Source organism: Acanthisitta chloris, unplaced genomic scaffold (assembly GCF_000695815.1).
Source record: "Acanthisitta chloris isolate BGI_N310 unplaced genomic scaffold, ASM69581v1 scaffold2614, whole genome shotgun sequence".
Classification (NCBI taxonomy): domain Eukaryota; kingdom Metazoa; phylum Chordata; class Aves; order Passeriformes; family Acanthisittidae; genus Acanthisitta; species Acanthisitta chloris.
In genome coordinates this window covers 1-22,545 of record NW_008670787.1, presented here as the reverse complement: position 1 = coordinate 22,545, position 22,545 = coordinate 1, and the positions used below count along the sequence as shown (strand labels likewise).

The window sequence follows — 22,545 nt, the reverse complement described above, 5'->3', positions numbered from 1 at the left end:
CACACATACTATTTCAAGTCCAGCAAATGAACTGCAAGGAAACACTTGCATTTTCAAATCATTTTTAATTCGGAAATAAATGGTTGGAAGCTTCACAACAGGGGCAGTAAGTCATAAATCTTAACTCATAGTGCATAATTACATTAATCTAAATGGGCAGCATTCAAATATATTTCCACAAAAATCCTGCATTCCCATTTTATAATCATTTTAAGATTCCACAGGTGCCTGGAACACCACATTGGCAGCTTATATAAGTAATGACTCATGGCAAAAAAAAAGACAAAAATGGCCCTAACACATATATAAGTATGTACACTAGAATTATGGGATGCCATAATATTTTCACACAAAAGTTCACTTGCTTTTATGTACCAAACCAATACGTACTTGTCTGCATTCTTTGCCACTTTTGATATTAGTTTAGATGTCGATGCTACTCTCATCAGCTTGTTACGACTGTCGTCTGAACTCTCCCAGGCACTGTGAGCTTTTTCAGCAGTCAATGATTTCTTTATGCTAGAAGGAAAAAAAAAATTTACAATGACAAGATAATAATATACAATAACTGGAACTCATATGCAAGGGAGAGATCAAGCAGCAGGAGACAAAAGCAGAGCTAGGTCTTCCTTCAAGCTGAAGCATGAAACAGGAAAAAAAGATTAGTCAAAAAGTTCTAACTGGATGAATGAAAACAATTGAGCAAGACAGTTGCCACATGTTTTAACTATTATTTTCCATTTCCAAGTGCTCTTACATAAAGAGCAAAATAACTTCAGTACTACATTGCTGATAAATCACAACAGCAGAAAAAATGAGGCTAAGTATATTTGTCTTTAAGAATGAACAATATAAAAAAACCAATTAAATAGATAACAAATAAAGTTACTTTTTTCCCCTGATTAACTGTTCACCAGCTTTAGCACACTGACTTCTGAGGCAGAACAGTTCTATTAGATTACATTTTCATATGACTGCTTTGCAGTTAGCACATACTAAACCACATTAATGGCTTTAATCTCTTTGAAACAAATGTCTGCAAACTTCTTGCATGAGTAAGACAAGCTAGGTTTGGCCCAATACTACAGACAATTAAATCCAAGAATTCTGATGCAATTTTTCAGCCATCTTATTGTAGCCAATTTACACTAATGGGAACCTGCAAGTTTTGTGGTCACTAGTTCATTAATTTCACACCCATCTTAATCATGGAATACATGCTCAAAAGTGATCTAGTCCAAATTATTGTTCAACCAACAGATTTAAAGTTTGCATATGTCCTGCTAGTAGTGTCATAGTTCATCCTGTCAGAAATGCTTTTTGCAGGAGTAAGTCCTGAAATGCAACCTTAGAAATGGCAAAGCTCCTTCCACAGCACCTCAAGAGGCTGAAAGGCCCTGCGACAAACAAGTTAATCAAATCAAGTTAAACAATTATAAGACTTAAAAAGGCACTTATTGTTTCCCCACATTGCAAAAGATTAGTAAGCAAGACTTCAGACATCTTTACCAGTGAGATACCAGGCAAGAGAATAACAGGCCGCAAGTTCAGCTTCAGACAACTTAAGGGTTTGTGCAAGACACGGAGACAGAGCCTTTATGGAGTGTTAAAACATGCATCAGTCAAGTGAAAATTTACGTATTTATTAGAGCTGTGAATTTGAGCAATGCAAGACAACATAATCTTGTGAACTACTGAAAATTTCAGAAAAACAAATTTCATTCGAATTTCATTTCAGTCTCCTAAATGCCAAGGAGTAAAAGGAAATTTCACACTTTCCAAAATAGTAAGGTGACAATGAACAAAAAAAAAAAAGAAAAAAAGGAAAAGAAAAACCATACTAAATGCTCTGCATTGTTTTGAAATTCAGAAGAACTACCCAAATCTTAAAATCTATTGTCTTGATTTCAAAAAGCCATCTAAAATTCCCAAAGTACCTTTTTTTTTTAATGTGCCTCATTCCCACTAAAATGAGTGGGAACTTAAAGGCAATCCAAAATAAACTTCTTCATTCATTCAAATTAAGCAGTTCTTTGATCTGGGTGCAAACCCAGAACTTCACTCATGTAAAGAATCAGAATAAAATGAACCATCCTGCAACACCTAGCAGGAATTTAAAAGGAAATGGCCACAGGGGGGAAAAAAAATAAAAATAAAAAATAAAAAACCCCACCACCACAAACTGCAGCCACTTTATAGAATAATTCGAGAGTAAAAACTTCTGAAGGAAGGGTTGCAATGATACTAGTATTTTAAAAATACTGTTCTGAGACATAGTACATGGCCATGTGCAAAATACACTCCACAACTGAGCTATGCCAGTCAAAAATCTATGAAGCATATTTTGAGAAAGATCAAGTCAGAGTCATCATTAATTATTTTACAATAATGGTGATTAGAGGTAATCTACCATATTAGGATTTCAATCAGAGAACAAAAAACCTTTGTAATCTTAAAAATGTACTCAAATTTAAAAAGCATTTTTATTTATTTGCTCTGTGGCAATTCATATTGAATGTGTCTTCTCTAGCAGAAAAAATCAAACATTTAACTATTTCACATGACTTGTTGTCAAATATGAACTCAGTATCATCACAATCATTTTCTAGTTGTGTACTGTGGTACTGTGGAAACCTTTTAGCTGGAGCAGAACTCTTGCTTTCTTGCGTTTGCCTGTGTGTTTGGAGAGTCTGTGAGGAGGGCTGGGGAGAAGGTGATGCTTGAGTTTGTGGACTTTGATCATTAGAATGAGAGTCCTCTTTTTTTTCTTTCTGTCCTGGAGGTTTTTCCTTCCTTTTTTCTGTACCGCTGTAAAATAAAGTGTAACATAAGGGGGGAAAAAAAAAAGAGAACAAGCAAATAAATTAAAAAGGTGGGAGAAAATGTCCTCTGTGAAAAGATGGGAGAAGCATGAAACAATACACTATAAATAAACACTGAAAGAATACATTGATTATTTACTCACTCTCTTCAGGTTAACATTTTGATGAAATTAGATGTATTCACAAGCTCAAAAAAAATGTGAGGGAGGTATGGAAGGTTATTTACTTATTTTTACTGCACAGTTGTACTACATTTACTCTGATTTTAATATTAATACACCTTTGATTTTAGTATGTCCTTCATTCGTGGGTGCTCCTACAGCATTCAAAGCTGACACAAGTTGATGCACCACGAGTCTGCCACATCTCAGAAAGAACACATCCTCTGCTTCAGCTCACTGACTACCTTACCGTGCTGCCAGCCAAGGCTCAGTGCACAAGAAAGGGAGGACTGTGACTTGTGCTATCTCTGATTAGCTTAATACAACCATCAAACTATACCTCTCACTCTATTTGTGGACATGCATGATACCACTTATCTTTGAGCTGCCACCAGAATTCTGAAATTCTGGGCTCTCCCTGGCGGCATCAGTGTTCAGAGGAAATCATCCCTGAAAACTCATGGCTGTTTTCATCTGTAGTTGACTAACATCAGATTGCCTTGCCACTTCTTTAATGCCTTCAGTCAATGACAGCTAAGAACACATCTTTGTTTTCATAGTGTTGTATTTACTAGGTTAATATTTGAAACAGATTTAAATATGTGTCATTAGCAACCTTAAATCTATTTTAAAAAAAACCAAAACAAAGGTTCACTAAGTAAACAGAAAGCCTAATCAAAAGGCTCTTATATGAAGTAACACACTTTGTAATATACTGAATCACCCAAACGATACCAGGACCTGAAAGAGAAGAGTACTCTGTAGTACATGGCTTATTTCATTTTAAGATAAAAACCATAAAATCTTCCAAGATAAGATTTCTCAGTGAACATACAAACACCACATAAAAAGGAAAATGAAAGATTTTTCTCTTAGAGTCAAAGTAACCTGCAACGTAAAAAAGAGTTAGTATCTTTCTGAACGGGAGAATCCAGATTTCAGTTCCCTTACACCAATTTCCTCCAACTGGAACCATCATGTGATCTTAATTATTTGTGTTTCCATTCACCTTTTCAAAAAAAACCCCAATGAAAACAGCATGACAACATTCAAAATAAATGAACAAAAATGGGCTCCCAGTTTTAACACTTCATTCATAAGACCCTCTTTTTCCTTCTTTTCTAATTTCCATTAAAGTATCATCCACCACAAAGACAAACCCCCCAACACTTACATGAGTTCAACTTTTTCAACTGCTTTCATAGAAGCATTGGAAAACAGGTCAAAACATGAATAATAACATAAACCAATATAAACCTTATACATTTGTAACGATCACTCGGAACCTTTTCTGTAAATGATATTAACTAGGTTAAAATGTCAATATAATCCACCAAAGTTACCCTTTCCTTTCAAAAAAACAGATGAAAAAAAATAGAGCTTTCACATTTCTTGAGGGCAGATATGTGATCACAGAGAACAAAGCTTGAAGAACTGTGGGGTTCTGATTAATAATTTATAGCCAGAAGTCCTTAATTAACTAGTAGCATAAAATAATATTTTTTTTAAATCAGAAGACTTAGCTTGCATTACTGAATGCAAAGCACACTCTACAATCTTAAGATTTTTGCAGCCTGTTGCAAGAAATGCAATATAGTGAAATAAATTCTTGAAATCTCTTGTCACTAAAGAAAGCCAGAGTGTTTCTATTCCTACTATGACAAGTACACTCACAGACCTCTGCATTCACTATCACATAAGTGCAGGATGTCTCACAACAAAGACAACCTACTAGGACAAAGGGGTTTTGTGGCTTCTTGAATTTTTTTGAAGAAATCAAGCTTCAGGAAGACATTTCCTATTTCACTTCTCTGTCTACATGGGGATTTAAATATACAGTCTAATAATGGAAAAAAAGAGAGAAGACACACCAATGTAATGGCTTCCATAACTTCACTTTGCAAGTCTACAAAGAATGGTCCAATTTGTCCAGAACAACAGCTCACCGAGCATTGCCTGTATCTGATGGTAGCATAAAAGTGTTCTCCAGTGAGGTCATTATCTGCAGTCCCTTTCACTACCCTTTTTGCAATATCCTGTTTACAATGACACCTCCAGTCCTGCAATTCACCTCTGTGTTCCCCCAGCAGGCTCAGGTGGATGCCACGCGCCGAGAGCAGCATATCATATAATTTATCCATTTGGTCTCGTATTTTCTGTGTTCTTACCAAACTCATTTAGTGCATTTGATCTGTCTCCTAGAAACCACAGGTTCAGTGCGGCAATCTCCTCACTGAGCTTGTCAGCTGTGGGCTATTCATTTCACATTTTTGCCATCAGGCTCACTCCTTAACTTCTTTGTTGGGCCACAAGAATTGCAGGACCACTCCAATTTCTCTCTGGGTTGCAGCACAAGGTATAGCTTGGATTCTAAGAAAGTGCTTTTATCTACCACGAGGTTGCAAGTAGGGTTCTTTTTTTGACTTCCATTTTAATTTGGAGGGAAGTTATGTAGATATGTGGCAGTCTGAGTACTGAATATCTTTGTCCTGGATTTATTTGGTTCGCTCACTTCGGCTAAAATCTTCAGCATAATTGTATTATGACTGGCTACTACAGAGTGGCTCTCCAACTAATACCTCTTCAACTAGGTCTTGTGTCCCAAATGAAACCAAATCAAACCCAGCACCTTTGCTCGTGGGTTTCTAAAGACTAGTTGTTCTGGGAAGCAGTCAAAATGTATCCAGAAATTCTTTCCAAAACACAACTTGATGAGGCATTTCTTCAGTCTATGTGTGATTAATTGAGAACTATTACAATCTGTCCTGATTTTGCAGCTTCTCTAATTTCACTTAGCACAATGTTTCATCCTTTGGACCACAACACATTGGCAGCTACTGTGGAGAGCGGTCACTCTGAAACATGCAGACTGTTGTTACCAGAAGCTGTTTTCAGAAGAATGTTTAGTCCTAAGGAAAATGATTAAACAGATCTGACAATCATTGTTTGTACAATGTACAAACCTGTTTCCAGTCCAGACACACACATGACTTCAGCTCTGTCAATGGGACATCATCTACCTGCTATTCATGGTATATCCCTGGCCTCCGTTTTCAGCCATAGCTGGTATTTCAGAACACTGTTGTTGAAATGAGACATGCTGCTGCTGTGGAGCTACTGAGCCATCTGATCAGCTTCATGATCTCATTGTTCAGGTTGGTAGAACAAGGATTAAACAGTCCAGGAAAGTAAACTGTTCATTCAAGAAGTAATGTTCAGAGATGGCAAGTCTACAGAAGCCAAAGACCCAGAAATGTACAATATTAAGACTGCAGAAAACACAGACACTAAACTTCAACAACAGTAACAGTTTGGGCACACATAGGCCTTCTGTTATTTGTGACTAGATGTCACACTTTTATTAGTGTGTTTCCTAGGTGTTTCTAAACCATGTCTTGAAGAAAGGAGTCACATATCTTCAGCCGCAGTGGAAGTGGCAAAACTTCCCCTGGATGCTTATTCAGAGGCCCAGGGAGACCTGCCCTCTGCATATTAAGGTTTTCCTCTTTTGGCCCATCCAGGTCTCCTTTTAAAGACCTTAACTCAGATGAAAGGGATGCCGACCACTCCACTCTGCTCTTCTTATGTAGTCAAGTGTTGAGCAGCCAATGAATCAAGAAGGTGATTCAGCACAAATGCCAGCTGAACACCACGGGAACTGGACTGGCTCTCATCAAAGTGCCAAGAGCCACAGGGGTAAGATTAATGGAAAAGTGCTAACCAAGAAATGCCTTCCTGCAGGAATGTCTTTTGTCCCTGTGCCTGTCACACTAGCAGATAGAGATGTACACTGATTACTGACTGATTTATTGTTGAAAAGTAAAAATAAGAATTCAATAAAAAGATATAAAATGCTACACAATGGAGAAGAGCAAAGAGTGGGACAAAACTCCTTGCTTTCTAAATTCTAATGGGCACTAAAGCTTTTTCTAGTCTGTTCTCATACAGTTCATATTTGCATGCAGCATTTGTATTCCCTGAAGTATATAATTTCCCTGTCTTGTTCTACAGCACAGTATTTACATCCACACTAGAAGATAAACCAGCCACTGGAGTTACCAGAGTACTCTACAGAGGCCAAGAATTTGTACACATAACTTACCACAGCTACAGATTAGAGTATTCTCTGCCCTGTGGCTATATCTGGCTGCCTGTTTTCCACAACAAATAGGAATAGGTGAAAAACCTTCAAGGGTCCATGCAATCCCTGTCTAACAGACTCACAGAGAAAAGCAGTTAAGCAAGTGCTTTGTTTACTATATGAAGCTGAAAGTATTACACAGAGAAAAACTGCTATGACTTGGTTCTTAGCTCTTTTAACTTACAAATTATTCGAGCAACGTTATTTCTATGCAGTTCAGATCTGATACAGATATTCTTCATAAAGACTACGTAGACACATTTTGGGTTACGATTTTCTACACAAAAATGTAAACTTTTATCTTATACAATTCACTATTGTTTCTTAGGTATTTTGCTATTGCCCACTATTGACACTCCAGACAATGAAGTTGGTTTTGTCCTTTAATTTTCTTGGGGAGAAAAAAAACCCAACAAAACCAGATGCAGACCTAGAAGGAAAATAATTCCATTTGTATTGGAAATACATTTGGCTGTTCCCTTAGTGATAATTCATTTTGGACACTATACACTAGAGAAATATTCTCCACTTATGAATTCTTTTTAGAGCCCTGCTGCAAGTAGCCCAACAACATGGTACATCTCCGAAGTTTATTTATGCCTTACTTCAGGAAGACCTACTGAATGTTATACAGAAGCAAAAACCAAGCTCCTGCTCTGTTTGGTTTTGGGATTTTTAATAAGTAAAAATTTCAGTTTTAATAACAATTTGGTACCTTTTTGCAGCAGATGAAAAAGTTTCTTTTCTGGCAACAGAAACAGATGAACTGTGGCTTGTTTTCCTGCTCCCTGTACTCCCGTTAGTTATACATGACATCGAGATAGCTTCTCGGAGGCTTGGCTGACCTAGAAAAAAAGTAACATTGAAAAAGACAAGGTTTTAGAGCTGTATCCAAAGATCCAACTGAAAAACAAAATGCTCTCAGCTGTGGACCTGGTATCATACAGCAGCAGCTCAAGCATTCAAGACAATCATCCAGTGACATACATTCATGAAAGCCTTAACCTAGGCAGCTGGACCCAGGAGACCTGAGAAACTAAGGAAGGCAAAAATTGGCTCTGGTAGGGGTCAGCTTCTTTACTACCATGCAAGAATTAAGTTACTTAAGGCTTGGGATTCTACAGATTCAAAAATCAAGATTTTCACTTTCTTTTCAGCTGCCCCTTCATCTCAAAATACCTTTCAGTATATGCACTATGGCACATTCTGATATAGCTCACTCTGTAGAACATCTGCCACATCCAATGAGCATTACAGACTCTCTCCAGGGATGAAGCAAGAGTGTGTATGTGAAGACGGCTGTTGTCTGTCAGATGCCCACTTCACTCATTGCAGAAGTTTGAAACTATGCAGCGAATGTGGGAGGGGACTACAAGGAAGACAAGGGGGAGCAAAGGCTCTTCTATTTTCAGTGCTGAACACTAGCCTGGCAATTAGTTTCCAGACCTGCCTCTGCCACAGACTGGCAGTGAAATACAAGGCATTTTACTGGAACTTGATGTTTCATCCTTTCCCACTAATTGCGTGTCTCTCTCTTTTTGTGTGCCTGTCCTATTTTTAAAGTCTCAGTCAGAAAAGAGTTTTGCCCCCTCCTCCTCCCAAGCACTAAATTTGTATTTTTCTCCTCTGAAGCACTACATGCCCCGAAAACGATCCCTGGGCCTGATGTGTGCATCAAGCATCCAAAAAATCCATGGTCACTTTTGAGCCAATCTCTGTGCCACATCCCCATTTCACAAACAGCAGGTTGTTATTGTATCTCATGGGGTCGTGAGGTCTAGTCACTCTAACTTCAGCAACAAGCACAAAGGACATGATAGACAAAAAAATAACAGGTCTGTGTTCATGGCAGGCTTGGAATAGTGTGAGATAGATAAGGCATGAGGCCACACACTGAAGATAAATGTGAGGAGTAAAAAGGCAGTTGGGGAGAATCAACATCTCTGTGCACAAAGGACAAACTCACACAGAGGTCTCATTTGAATGACAGCATTTAGTCTACTTGTCATACTGCTGCTCTATCAGGTAGGTTGAGAGGAAAATTAATTCTAATTTTAAGCAAGTACTTTACATATGAGAGATACCCATCAAGGGAATATTAGCTTTCAGAACTATTTGGATGAAGACAGAAATGAGCTGTCCCGAGTTAACCATACACTGTTTCAAATGCAACAAGCAGCATGTGACCACATCTGACAATCAGATCAGGAAAGGCAAAAGGAGCATGCAGAATATCCCAGGCAGAAATGAGACTAAAGGAAATCTGAACAAAGCAAAAACACACTTCAATGCAGAAACACTGAAAAGATCATTGTTCTTCCTAAATTCTGCATAAAACAATTTGGTGTGATTTCTTCCAACCAATACTTCTTTGAGCCTGTTTTATTTGCAGCATATACATTTTGAATACGAGTTTCATTTTAGAGTTTAATATACTGTACCAAACCTCTAATGCTCAAGAGCTTTTTTACCCTGTGTAACAAGAACAAAAGCACATGAGCTTAAAAAGCACTTTTACTATTAGAAACCTATAAATTAGTTTCTTTTCGGTGACAAAGTAAATCACCTTCATAGAAATGCATAATATCAAGGCCTATGATTCACTCTTGAACTGTGTATGACCTTAACATCTCTGTCTGCTCATTGTAATAGATCGATGCTTCTCCAACCAGCACTAGGATGACTTTCCAGAAATGTGAATCAGGAGACAATAATAGTGGTAATTCCCAGTACAGTGCAGAAAGAATTCAGTGCAAAGTATAAGGAACAAGAGTGCTACAGACAAGCCACAGGAACTTAAAAAGACAGAGAACAAATTGACAGTTTTATCAGGCAAGGTGCACATTGCCATTTTGCTTACTGACATCTAGAATAATTCCCCCTACTAGGTATAGCAAGCATTAGCTCCTTATATTCAGGGACAAAAGTGATTACAAAAATCCTGTACATTAGTGTGTACTCATGACAGGAATGTGTGCCACTCCATGAAATGATGAATGCAATAATAAAGAAAGGGATCCAGACAGCAGTTTCAGGGTTATTTGCTTTTCAGTGAAGTGGATGTTGATGGTAGCACTTCCTAATGTCAACAAGTGCAAAATTGCACTTGATACTAAGATTTTTGAAATAAAGTAAAAGTAACTTTTTTTTGGTAAAACAACTAATAATTACACATAACCCAGATAAAAAACTGCAGTGACGATTTTTTGTAAAGTGTCAAAAATATATCAGGCTTTCTTACACTCCAGAAAAAAATCTTGGACAGTCGCAGTTGTGTGTGCCACACTCAACATGCAATAAAATGCAAAAAAACCAACAGAAGTGCTATGAGGAGAGGCTGAGGGAGCTGGGATTGTTTTAGCCTGGAGAAGAAGAGGCTCAGGGGAGACCTTATCACCATCTACAACTCCCTGAAAGGAGGTTGGAGTCAGGTGGGGGTTGGTCTCTTCTCCCAGGCAACCAGCAGTAGGACAAGAGGACACAGACTCAAGCTCTGCCAGGGAAGGTTTAGGTTGGATATTAGGAAGAGAATTTTTACAGAGAGAGTAATCAGGCATTGGAATGTGCTGCCCGGGGAGGTGGTGGATTCACCATCCCTGGAGGTTTTCAAGATGAGACTGGATGTGGCACTTAGTGCCATGGTCTAGTAACGATGGTAGGGTTGGACTCGATCTTTGAGGTCTCTTGCAACCTGGTTGATTCCATGATTCTATTGAAAAGTAATGAGAAAACCCAAACATCCAACAAGCAAAAATCCCCAGACCCAAAACTCCTAAGAAAAAAGACCCGTTCCAAACTTTCTACATATTTCATCCTAACTAGATATTCAAAAGTGGCTTTTAGAATACCTTTTTTTATAGGGAGAAAATAAAATTCAAATAATCACCTGCAACTGCATGTAAAGTATATGCAATTATAGCCATGAGAAGGAAGGGCAGGTTTAAGCCCTGTGCAAGTCCCAGGCAGAGAAGCAGTAAAGCCTGGCTGCCCACAAGGACAGAGACACACAACTAGGATCTTCCCAGCTGGGTCAGAAGTCCAGGGAAGCTGACCCACTAAGTTCAAACCATGAAACTCTCTTCATGACTTTTAACCAGGGCATCTCTGCAGTCAAAAGATGTCAAAAACTATAACCCTTCTTCACTGCAGAGATACTCCTTCATAGCAGTCAAGCAACTTTGCTTTAGAGACCTGGGAAATAATGAAGCAGCACAGGAGAACACAAATTCCAGATCAGTTGAGTTCCTCAAGCACTCAGGCTGCACATCTCTGCCAATATCATGTCACACATCACCTGCTAGCATAAACAGTCTGAAAGTTTTCAGACTGAAGAGCACTCAGCTTTATCTGCTAATTTGGAACAAAACCCAGACATAAACTGAATGTAAAATGAAAGCCACTGTATGGTGACCAGGATTAAAGCCAAACTGTCAGAGATCAAAGTGGTAATAAATGTATTTTATGGATAATGGATTCATCCCTGTTCTCATAATTTTCATAGAATAGTATCTGTTGAGTTCAAAAGCATTTCATTAACATTTGTCAAGTATACAAATCTGTGAATGCAAGATAAGTAGTATTAGAAAAATAATACTACAATAAACCAATAATCTATTTCCAGCTCTTTATCAGCCTTGATTAGCTAACTGGGGAAATAAACAAAGCCAAGCTATAAGAGACAGTGCTAAGTTTTGAAAATGTATGCCCTGTGACTTTTTTTTCCCAAACCCCAAAGTTACAATTTCTTATGTTAAAATGTAGTTTATTATGTTATTAATCATGTTTACTGGAACAACAATTTGCTTATTTAATACCTTTGTGTTTGCTGATATCCTAACAGGTAAATTACCTTTCTTCCAGAGAAAAAAACAAACTCTGCTTTTTCTTCTTCAGGTAATTTCGATTTAAAGTAAGTAGATGCAGCTATATTAAAATTACTTCTCTTGGCACTTAATTCAAGTGGATTGCAAAGAGAAAGCACAACAAATTACACATTCAAAACCAAAACTTTTTCTAAAGCCTTGTTTATTTATTTTACTTTTTAAAATTATTTTTACAACAAAGCATAATGTTCAAGTCCTTCAACGGCCTTAAAATACTTCCCTTTCAGCAAAACTTGACAAAGTTTTTTTTATATTTCAAATATTTTACATGCCATGGGGTTTCATGCAAATAAAACTGATGGCTGGAGGAACAGACAACTAAGTTGGTACTCTTACTAAAGAAGTGTACCACCACATAGTGCAACCATACTAAGTCACAAGAGAGATCACAGAGGTGAGCTGCAGAAAAACAGACTGAAATAGTTCTAAGTGTAGGAGAACATGAGATTTTATCTCCACTTCCTTCCTAATACAACAACATCAAAAATGAACTAGAAATTGTGACAAATCCTAAACTTATTTCAAGATGGTATAATGAATTGTATAAAAGTAGGTAACTGTAGTCATTACTCTTGCTTCCAAAGTTTCAAAGGATGTCAAGTCATGGAATCATGGAATCACTGAAGTTGGAAAAGACCTTCAAGATCATCAAGCCCAACCATCAATCTAATACCATCACCATGTTCAACACTTAATCATATCCTCAAGTGCTATATCCCACACTTTTTGAACACTTCCAGGGATGGTGACCTGGGCAGACTATTCCAATGCTCTACAAACAATCCTTTTTCTGTGAAGAAATTTTTCCTAATCTCCAACCTAAACCTCTGTTGATATAAATTATTATTTTGCACTCCTTAATTTTCTTTTGCTGGTAATATACCTACAGATAGGCGCGTTCACAAACAAAAAAAACCAAACCAGAAATAAAGGATGCTGAAGAAATTAAATACAAACCAACAAATTAGAGTCCCTTAGCTCATGGAAGGTGCTGGCAAAGAAATAGCTTGGGAGCACTAAAACTCTTTTCAGAGTGCTGTATTATGAAGGGTAGGCAAATAATTTCTTTGGCATTTTGTTTTATTCAACTACTTCACTTTCATAGTAAGAATTATTCTCATTGAGACTTCTTAAGTAGAAAAACTGTTTTCTTCTGTCACATCAACAAATGTTACAGGTCAGAGTGAGACATTAGGTCTCAAATAATGATCAAAACAAATCAGGCAAAAATTCAGTTCACTACCTACAGGTTATGCTTCTTGTTAAATAATTTTTGGACAGAACTTAAGTTTAGACAAACTTTATTCTTCTTGCAATAATTACATCTACCTGGAAAAGTAGACATGCTTTTTATACTTTTTTTTTTAAACTGAAGTCCAATTTCACAAATTTCAACTGACAGTTAGCTATTAAACATATGTTATTTGTTATTCCCTATTAAAAGGAAAAGAACTATCTGAATAGAGGCAGGCTAATCTGCAGCAGGTAGAGAATGTATAGCTAATGCATAAACATCTGGAGGTACAAGTGAATCGCTCCTAATGGGCAGATAAGCTAACTCCAATATTAAGAATAATTAAATATTGATTTTAGAGATGTCCTGCAAAATCTTTATAGCTAGTAACTTAACACATGGATGTCTAACTAAAATGATTCACCCAAAGATATAAACCTAGCTTTTCAGGTGTTAGGGGGACCATGCCTCTGCTCTTTGGGCTGACATTTTAAAACAAACCACCCAGGGAAACTGAAGACTTCTTTGGCCAATTGTTTATTAAAACCACACAGCCCTTTTCATTATCCCTCCTATCTTACTATTTTGCTACACATTCCCAGAGGCACCATCTACTTGCTCAAGCAATTGCCAAATGAGCTAAATCTAAGCAGAGGAAATAAAATTTTAACTATGGTCATTTGAAACAATTTGTCATGCTGTTGCAAACAGTGACCAAAAAGCCACTCATGTTATAACAATGAGCAATTTTTATCTGAAAAAGTGAGAGGCAAAACTTAACTCTTCCAACATTGCAATTCTTAGTTTGAGAAGCATCATGGAGCACAGCAGAGTACTGCTCAGGAAAATTTGCCTATACTGTTCTAAAAAAAGTACACAGAAGCACAAAATGTATCCAAAACTGTAAGAAGCATATGGAAAAAGAATAAGGATACCTATCACCACGACTGAAAAATACTCCTCTATAATACTCTGAATATCTGCAATTAACAAGATTATTCAGTTACAGAAGATTCTTAAAATAAAAAGAAGCAACCCTGCACTTTCTTCTTCACTTCGCTTTTCTAAACTTCGTTTAGCTGGTTAGTGACCCTTAGTTCATTAATTCCCTCTAGATCCAAATTCTTTGAAAAAAGGAAAATATATCAAGAGCATCAAGAATAGTAAGTATAACTGACGAAAAAGAAAATATTCAATAACTCAGAGCAGAAGATAGGAAAAAATGGAGAAGAAATGCAGAAAGAACAGATGGGACTAAAACCAATACCTGGAAAATACATTAAGATCTCAAGAGTATAATTATTTGTTATGTGAGCATACAGACTGCAAACCTCGATTGGACTTTTCCCATGAGTAAAATGACACACGTACAAGCTTGCCAGGTTACTTTTAATATTGTGGATAAGAACTTATATCCTACCATTACCACAAGAATTTTCCTATCTATGCTTCTATTTTTTGCTCCTTTAACATTTATGGATTAGACAACATAAACATGTACTCAGTTATTAGAACAACTCCGCTCATTAAAAAGTGCTATGACTGAAAACACAAAACACATCTATCTTCTGCTTTCATTAATAAAGCTTGCTGAACACCTAAAGTCAATTTTTGTTGTGATAAAGCAAAATAACTTATTGTTATTGAAATGAAACCACTGTTGTGATAAAGTAAAAATTACATCTGAAGTGCTTTGCCTATATTAGTGCAATGAGCTGGAATTTGATGAGACACATTATTTCATACAAGTAAAGAAAGCAGGAAAAGAAGGAAAACTCATGGGTTCCTATTATAAAAGTCCACTGCACAAAGAAAAAAAAAAAAAGGTTAAAAAAAAGTCACCAACTGCATTTCCAATACATAGCTGCTTTTGCAGGTTCCAAAGATCCCCATTTTAAGTAAAATAAAATGTCTCTCAGTCTGCCAGCCTGCACTGTCACAGGAAACCCTCTCTACAAACTCTCATCTACTATTTCAATTTCACTTTGTAAGTTGAATTTGCATATGAGTTATTTGATACCGATTCCTGTCCAAACAATAGGAAATGTTCCTCCAAAGGTTTAACCTTTGTCAAGTCTCCTCATTATTTCTGAGTCCAGAAAAAGGACATGAACTCTTTACTTCTCTACAGGCAGACATCAGATATACCTTCTGTTAGATGGCTACTTCTTCAGGCACGAGCTCATACCCCAGTGATATGATTAGTCTGAGATATTTTACTGGTGCCATTGTCTGCCACAAACTTGTCTGCACACCCAGAGCCTGAGGGATGAATTCTCCTCTTACACACATTTTGACACCCTTGAAGATTTTAATAGGTTTACCAGGCACCAGCTGTGAGCCAATTGATCTTGCTGGCAGCCACAAGTACCAGACTGCTTTGTGCTTTCCTTTTCTTCAGTGTCCAGGTAATCTTTGGTTTTGGAACTTTTTGTGAATGTTAACAGCATCAATCATGCATCAACAGCAGAGGCATGTGGCAACAAGAGTGCAGAGCTGCCAAAAGCAAAGAATTTCCCACCAAAGAAATTCTTCTTACAAAGCTGCCTATTAAAAAGAGAAAAGAGAGCAAGCAAGCCAGAAAGAAGGGAAAAAAACCCACAAACAAACCCCCACACTATGATCCCTACAAAACTTGTAGCTACTGAGGATCTGATCCCCAATCAAACCCTTTCGCACTTCAAATCTTCAACACTATCTTTGGACCTGGTAATTTCTCTTTTGTGTAGTCATTCTTAGCTGTGCACAGAAATGGAGAAGTACTATCATAGTCTTTTCATTTTGATAAGATTCTCTTTATTTAGACTAACTTTGCATTGAGAAGTCACATGCAAACCCTCCCAGCCTGCTTTTCACTGTGAATACAGGCAAGTGCTAATCCTCTTGCAATCCCTGCCAGAGGTATTTTCCTTATAGAGTATCTCCACTTCATTCTTTACTAGGAGACACTAAAGTGGCTAAAAAATCTCACCTTTTATCTTATCTTCTAGAATTCTCAAATCCCTATATGAAGAGCAGCTTGCTTCTGGGACAGGACTAGACACACAAAATCATAGATAGCAACCTCCCAACTGATAGCCCATGAATTAGAAATAAAAATCTACCCATGCACATGTTAATTTTTTCACTGAAGAATGGCCTAAGTTCAAAATAAGCCTGTGACAGAAATGGGGGGGGGAGGAAGAAAAAAAAGTATATATCAAAAACTTTATCTTCAGCTACTGTTTCAATCTGTCAATCTAAAACAAGAGAGTAAGAAAATTAAGAACAGAATTAGTGCACCAGATGTGGCATGCAGACAAACTAGACAAAAGATGAAGAGATAACTTATTGCACTAAATTGATTCATCAATTTCAGAATAAGAAAAATCAGTAAAAAGGTGATCAGCATTTGTCCCTTTCAGTGTGATTCACAGTCTGTTCACAACAATTATTTTTAGCCTATGAAAAATCTCTCCTCAAAGCCACTGCTGAGGTGGCAAAATGAAAAAAATTGAAAGGTTTTAGAAAACTCATTTCAGCAAAAAGTAAGAAAGACTCCTTCAAACTAGGTTAGTAATTGCCTCTTACTCAGATTAAAACTCCTTTGTTTGATGGAAAGATTTAAAATGGCTTTTCCCAGTACTATAATTCTTGTAAATTCAGTTTATTTTTAAAGTATTTATCTCAATGTGTTGCCATACTGCAAATATACACATCTCTCTCAATGTATTCAGATACACACACACATCTCTTCTCTTTACTCATTATTTGTGTCAGTATGTATTTAAGGGCTGCTGTAAGGAGACATACTTCTGTGATTTTAAGCCTCAGCAATTTTTTAAAAGAAAGCCTACCTACAAAATCTACCATGAAATTGGAATTATTATAATGCAGAAATCCAGATTCTTGACAGGATCACGAACACCAAAATGAGTTTTGGAGGGCTACAGCTACCTTTGCAGCAGTCATGACTTGACTAGTAAGAGCCTGTTATGTACACATATAATACTTCAAAGAAAACTTAACAATTACTTCCTTGACTATTATTTTTGTATGGCAATTCAGATCTTCTGCTAATCCTACTCATTCAAGAAAATAATACATTTACCTCTGGTAAAACATTTCAAGAGCTCTTTATTGAGTGAACTTAAAATACAGAAATCAAAAGTAGAACGTAGGGTATTGCACAAAGCTATGTATGAACTTGTTTTAATCTCAAGCTCATCCTTCAAGTCTAATTTTAGACTTTTACAGGATTCCAGTATTCACTGTATGTGAACATTGTCTTCTGTGATGTCTTTATACCAACTGATTTCATGATTAACAGTGAACTTAATATGTTGCCTGGTGGTACTACGTAACTGAACACAATAGGGATACATCCACCACAAATTAAATACAGTGCCAATTAGTCATAACTCATTTAAATTCAATGTATTAAATCACACATGTACATCTCTGTCCCTGTCCCATCTCTTTCCTCACAGTTACATGCTGTTGCCATTCATTTGTAGAGATGCAATATGTAATAAACTGAAGATATTTAGATATTCCACCCTCCCTTCTCCAAATAATTAATTTATTTTTTCACTAAACAAATTGACCTGGAGAATTCAATATAGTCCCAAGACCCCCAGAAAGGAGATAGCCCCAAGGCACCTTGCAGAACAGAACAAGTTCACCTTGCCTGTACACAGAATTTGCTGGGTATTAAGACGGCTCCGAGCCAAAGGTTTTTAGCCACGTTTGTGAACATCCCAACTTCTCTGCATTTAAACAGGAAGAATAAGGTCCTAATGTGCACACGTTTTGCCCACAGTTTTTCACTTGGACATTTTCTTTTTGCTATAATACACAGCAGACAGCAGAGTGATTTAGTTGAAATACTTGCTAGAGCTCTATTTACAAAGAGTTAGAAAGGGAAGCCTGAGTCTTGCTGAGCATAGACACGTATATGGGATAGATAAAAGCTGCATTTATAAGCAGGGATGACAATAGTCTACCATTCAGAAAGCAAGAGAGAATGGCAGGATTCAGAGCCCAAGCCAATTAAGCATCATAACTTCCTTTCATCTGGCAGAGACTGCAAAAACATTTCATTACGGAATTTGATTGCTCTGCCATATATAAAGTAATTCAAACTTGCAGTATTTTCAGCTTTTGCACTTTCAGCCTATATAATGCAAACAAACATAGGCTTTATTGTATCAGTTCAGTGTTATCTGGAATATGACCTAAGCTTTTATTTAGAGACCTAACATATGCCACAAACATAAGTAGCTGTAGTTCTCTTTGAATACACAACTTTAAGTCAGAGTAAGTTCAAATAACTTGATACAAATAGTTCTCCAGAAGAGAATATGAAACTCCCACAGGGGGAAAATTAGTAAAAATTAGTGCAAACAGCATCTAGTTTCTTTACATTTAAACAATCCCACATACTTCAAAGTTGCAATGTAAAAATTACAATACTCTAAGTAAAGGAGATACTGCTGAGAGGCTACATTACCACTTAACTCACCACCCATAGGTCTGATGTATCTCTGCAGTTGAACTCAAATTCACCATATACAGAAAGCCTTCTTACTTGGTGGCAATGTATTTTGGTTTTGTTTTTTTTAAATTTAGGAGCAGGGAGCAATGAAGCCTCTAATATGCCCTTTCAGCTGACTAATGTCTAGGTGAAGTCAAAGCTGAGGCTCAGAACTGTCCATGAGTACCAGAACCTCCAGCGGAAGGCTAAAGAGTAAAGCTGTAAAGCATTTCACTACTTCTTGCTAAAACAGGAACCTTCTAGCAAGAAATAAGCAAATTTTCATTGGGGGCGTCAAATACACAAAAATCTCAGCAAGCAGTGAAAATAGTATGCATATTTCAGATATCTGTTAGCCATATACATTTAAGCTGCTATTAAAAATCTAACCCCTCCAGCTCAAAATAGATCTGCCTTTCCCAAATGAGACAGAAAAGGGAAAAAAAGAAATGACCAACGGAGAACATTCTAACATGATAACACTCTGACTCTAGAGAGAGTTTACCAAATATGGGCTTACCTTTACTTGGTGCTGATTTTCTCACAGAAGCTACATGGTCTTCAGAGATAGCAAGACGCCTTAGCACATCAGCCAATGCTGCTTTTAGCACAGTGATTTCATCTTCTTGTTGCTGCACTCTCAGCTCCAGGGCTGAAAGACGGTCCTGGACATCAGATGTGCTCGCAGCCGAGATGCTGTCATCTATACAGTAGCAAAGCAGAGTACAAAGAGGCATTGAACTGTTTGTTCTAAATTAAAAGCCACAGAGAGAAGCACGTACAGCACAAATATGTCTGTCCCATCATTTTGAAATACTGAAGACATTAAGACAAACATGTTCAGGCAAATAAGGAATGGATATTAAGTCAAACATCAAATTAATGCTTCATGACAGAAATGTTACTAATCCTTAGTTAAGACAGAAGGTTTAAGGAGCATGGCACAATTACAATCACAAGAGGAAATCTGCTTTCTGTTAAAATAGTATAGAAAGAAAAACATGCTTACCATTAGAAGGAAGACTGAAATTAAGTTCAAGTCAATTAACTAAAATGGTATAAAACTGTGGTAAAGTTTTGCAATATATTCTTTTGGAACTGTTTAAGAATTTCAGCTATGATCCTTAATATTAAAGCAAGCTGTAAAGTTTAAAAAAAAAATTTCTTAATATTAAAGCAAGCTGTAAAGTTTTAAAAAAAATTCCACAATTGAACATACCAGTATTGCTAGCCATGGCCTAACTGTATCAACTGGCAATCTCAATTTAAATGGTCTAGATCAGAGTCCTTAATTCCAATTCCTTCTCTTTAACTTTTTTCACTTCACCACCCTGTATGTGCCAAAAAACATATGACCTTACAACGTTTGGCCTGAAGTGAACAGAAAATAAATATACTACAAAAAGGTTCCAAAAATCTGTTTGGCCACACAGAGACAGATTAGCATTGAAAGCCTAAGCCAGCCAAATCTATTCTTCAGTGGTAAAAAGGAAATTACAGCTTCTGCTTACTCTTTGCCTTTGACAGTTCTTTGCATTATTTCTGCCAAGCCAAAATAACACGTAACAGATTTTTGTCTTTGGCTGTTCCAATAATTCACAGGCCAACGACAAAAAAGAAAAAAAAAATCCATTAAAAGAATGTGTTGCTCAATCACAAGGTACTGAATTTCTTATCCATCCTGCTTCAGACTTGGTAAAAAACTCAGTAAGGAACTTCTAATACAGGTTCACAAAATTTACCTGTATTACACATACAGTATAAGTTCATATTCTATGAAATAAATACAAACAGCAAATTTACATAGAAAGCTAAATAGCTGGTATTATTACTGTGATTATATACAATCTAAACTTTAGTTCACTAATCTTATGGAGACATAGCAAGGATAAAAGAAGTTAATATAAGCCACAATCCTAAAACTCTGTTTTTCCCTAAGAAAAAAAAAAAAGGCACATTAATCTTTGAAATACTTGCATAAGGGCACTTTTAAAATATATGTAAGCAAAAGAAACTCGGAGCCAAACTCCTCCAAAGAATTAATATGAAAGGGATTAAGGAGTTTAATGCCAGTTTCCATTCAGTTAAACATGATATCACTACTGAAGGACCAAGAATTGAACCAACCAAAATAATCACAATAATACTTTCACAACAGTAACAAAATTCCTACAATGAATTAGTAAAAAACCCTAATATTAGTAGGGAAACGAATCCACAACTATTGCTAAACTGAAAGGAACAGTTAAGGTTACATTGATAAAACAGCTCTTAGGAGAAGACCAAAAGCAGAAGTGTATCCCTTCATGGTTAGTATTACATTCACTCAGGCTGATAAGGCATGTAATCAGATTGAGATCCAAAGACAACAGACAAAACCAACTCTAAACAAAACTCCTTTAATGCCACCATCCATAACAGCACCTCCTATGCAGAAAAGTCATTTTAATGCCAAGCATATTCAATGCTCTCTCAAGAGTACTTCACAAATCCAGACATGTGACAGCTACCCCAGGTTGGGAAGGACTGCAAGACTCTTTTAATAAAACCCTAATTTTCAAAACATAAAATCCCATCTGTTTTAAGGAGCTCATAGAAGTTCCTACAAGCACACATATCTACACAGGATATAAAAAGGAACCAAGGTAAATCTGCATTAATCCAGGAAGAAAAGCTTTTACTTTAGGAAAGCAAATGGACTTAAAGAAGTACCATATAATTCATACTTCTACTATCCTTACAATATTAGCCTTTAAATAGATGTAGTGGACCAGTCAGAATGAACACTACAAAAACTAGTTATTTTCAAAATATAATAAACTTGATAATTCATCTTACACAGGGTAGCAGTCCAAACAGAAGAGAGAAGTTTGACATTTCTGCAAAAAAAAAGAAAACAGGAAAAAAACCCAAAACCCTAATTTTTTGGCTTGTTTTGTCTGCCAGAGTTTTCAATTAATGAACTATTAAAAAGTCTTATAACGGATAAATTACAGATAAATTCCCAGGCTGTATAAATATACAGCAGATCACTAAAAAACATTTGTGAAAAAGAGTAAGTAGCTATGACAAATCATCATTTTAGAAGCCAGACATTAATGTGTTGCCTGTGTACAGTCCAAATAATAGTGATTACCAAACCAGGAAAGGCTTTGCTGTTGATCGGTCTCTCTGGTGAGCACAGATGAAAGTGCTCTGCACATCACTGGGTATCTTTTTCTCCTACCAACTACTAATATTGACTAGACTGTTTCTGTTGAACCCCAGCACCCCAAAAATTGGACACATTTAGACAGCTGCTGCAGCTCCCAAAGCCACAGTTATGTCACTAATCAGAAATTTCAAATAAAAAAGGGAAAGAAAATCTTTCTGCCCTTTAAGGGTGAGCTGCAATGCTTTGACCTCCTCAATATATCAAATGAGATGGTAGAGCAGTTGACCAATGTTCTCTTATGTGAGCTGTACTATGGAGGCTTATGCCTTGACACAGCACAGAGTGGCAGAAGGATCTTCAAGCTCAACTTCAGCCCAACAGCTTGTCAAAGGTCATATCTATATAAATCGGGCATTGCAGAGAGGGCACATGAGAAACAGCAACTGAAAAAAAACTTAAGAGCAAAAAAATCACTGAGAAAGCAAGAATATTTTCATAGAACCATAGAATTTTAGGGGTTGGAATGGACCTTACAGATCATCTGGTCCAAACTCCCTCTGCCATGGGCAGGGACACCTCCTCACTAGATCAGGTTGCTCAAGGTTCATCCAGCCTGGCCTTGAACACTGCCAGGG

The 22,545-nt window shown here is 36.8% G+C and overlaps 1 protein-coding gene across 1 annotated transcript in view; it reads right to left on the bottom strand.

Annotated features, from left to right (window-relative positions):
* The window catches only part of EML4 (echinoderm microtubule associated protein like 4), a 70,392-nt gene extending 50,401 nt beyond the window's left edge, over nucleotides 1-19,991 (bottom strand). The window contains exons 1-5 of the mRNA XM_009073796.1: nucleotides 19,976-19,991; nucleotides 19,277-19,459; nucleotides 7,840-7,969; nucleotides 2,635-2,808; nucleotides 391-519 (exon numbers count right to left, since the gene is read on the bottom strand). Of these exons, the coding sequence (XP_009072044.1) occupies nucleotides 391-519; nucleotides 2,635-2,808; nucleotides 7,840-7,969; nucleotides 19,277-19,459; nucleotides 19,976-19,991 (632 nt within the window). The remainder of the gene's footprint in view (nucleotides 1-390; nucleotides 520-2,634; nucleotides 2,809-7,839; nucleotides 7,970-19,276; nucleotides 19,460-19,975) is intronic.
* Nucleotides 19,992-22,545: the final 2,554 nt, after the last annotated feature.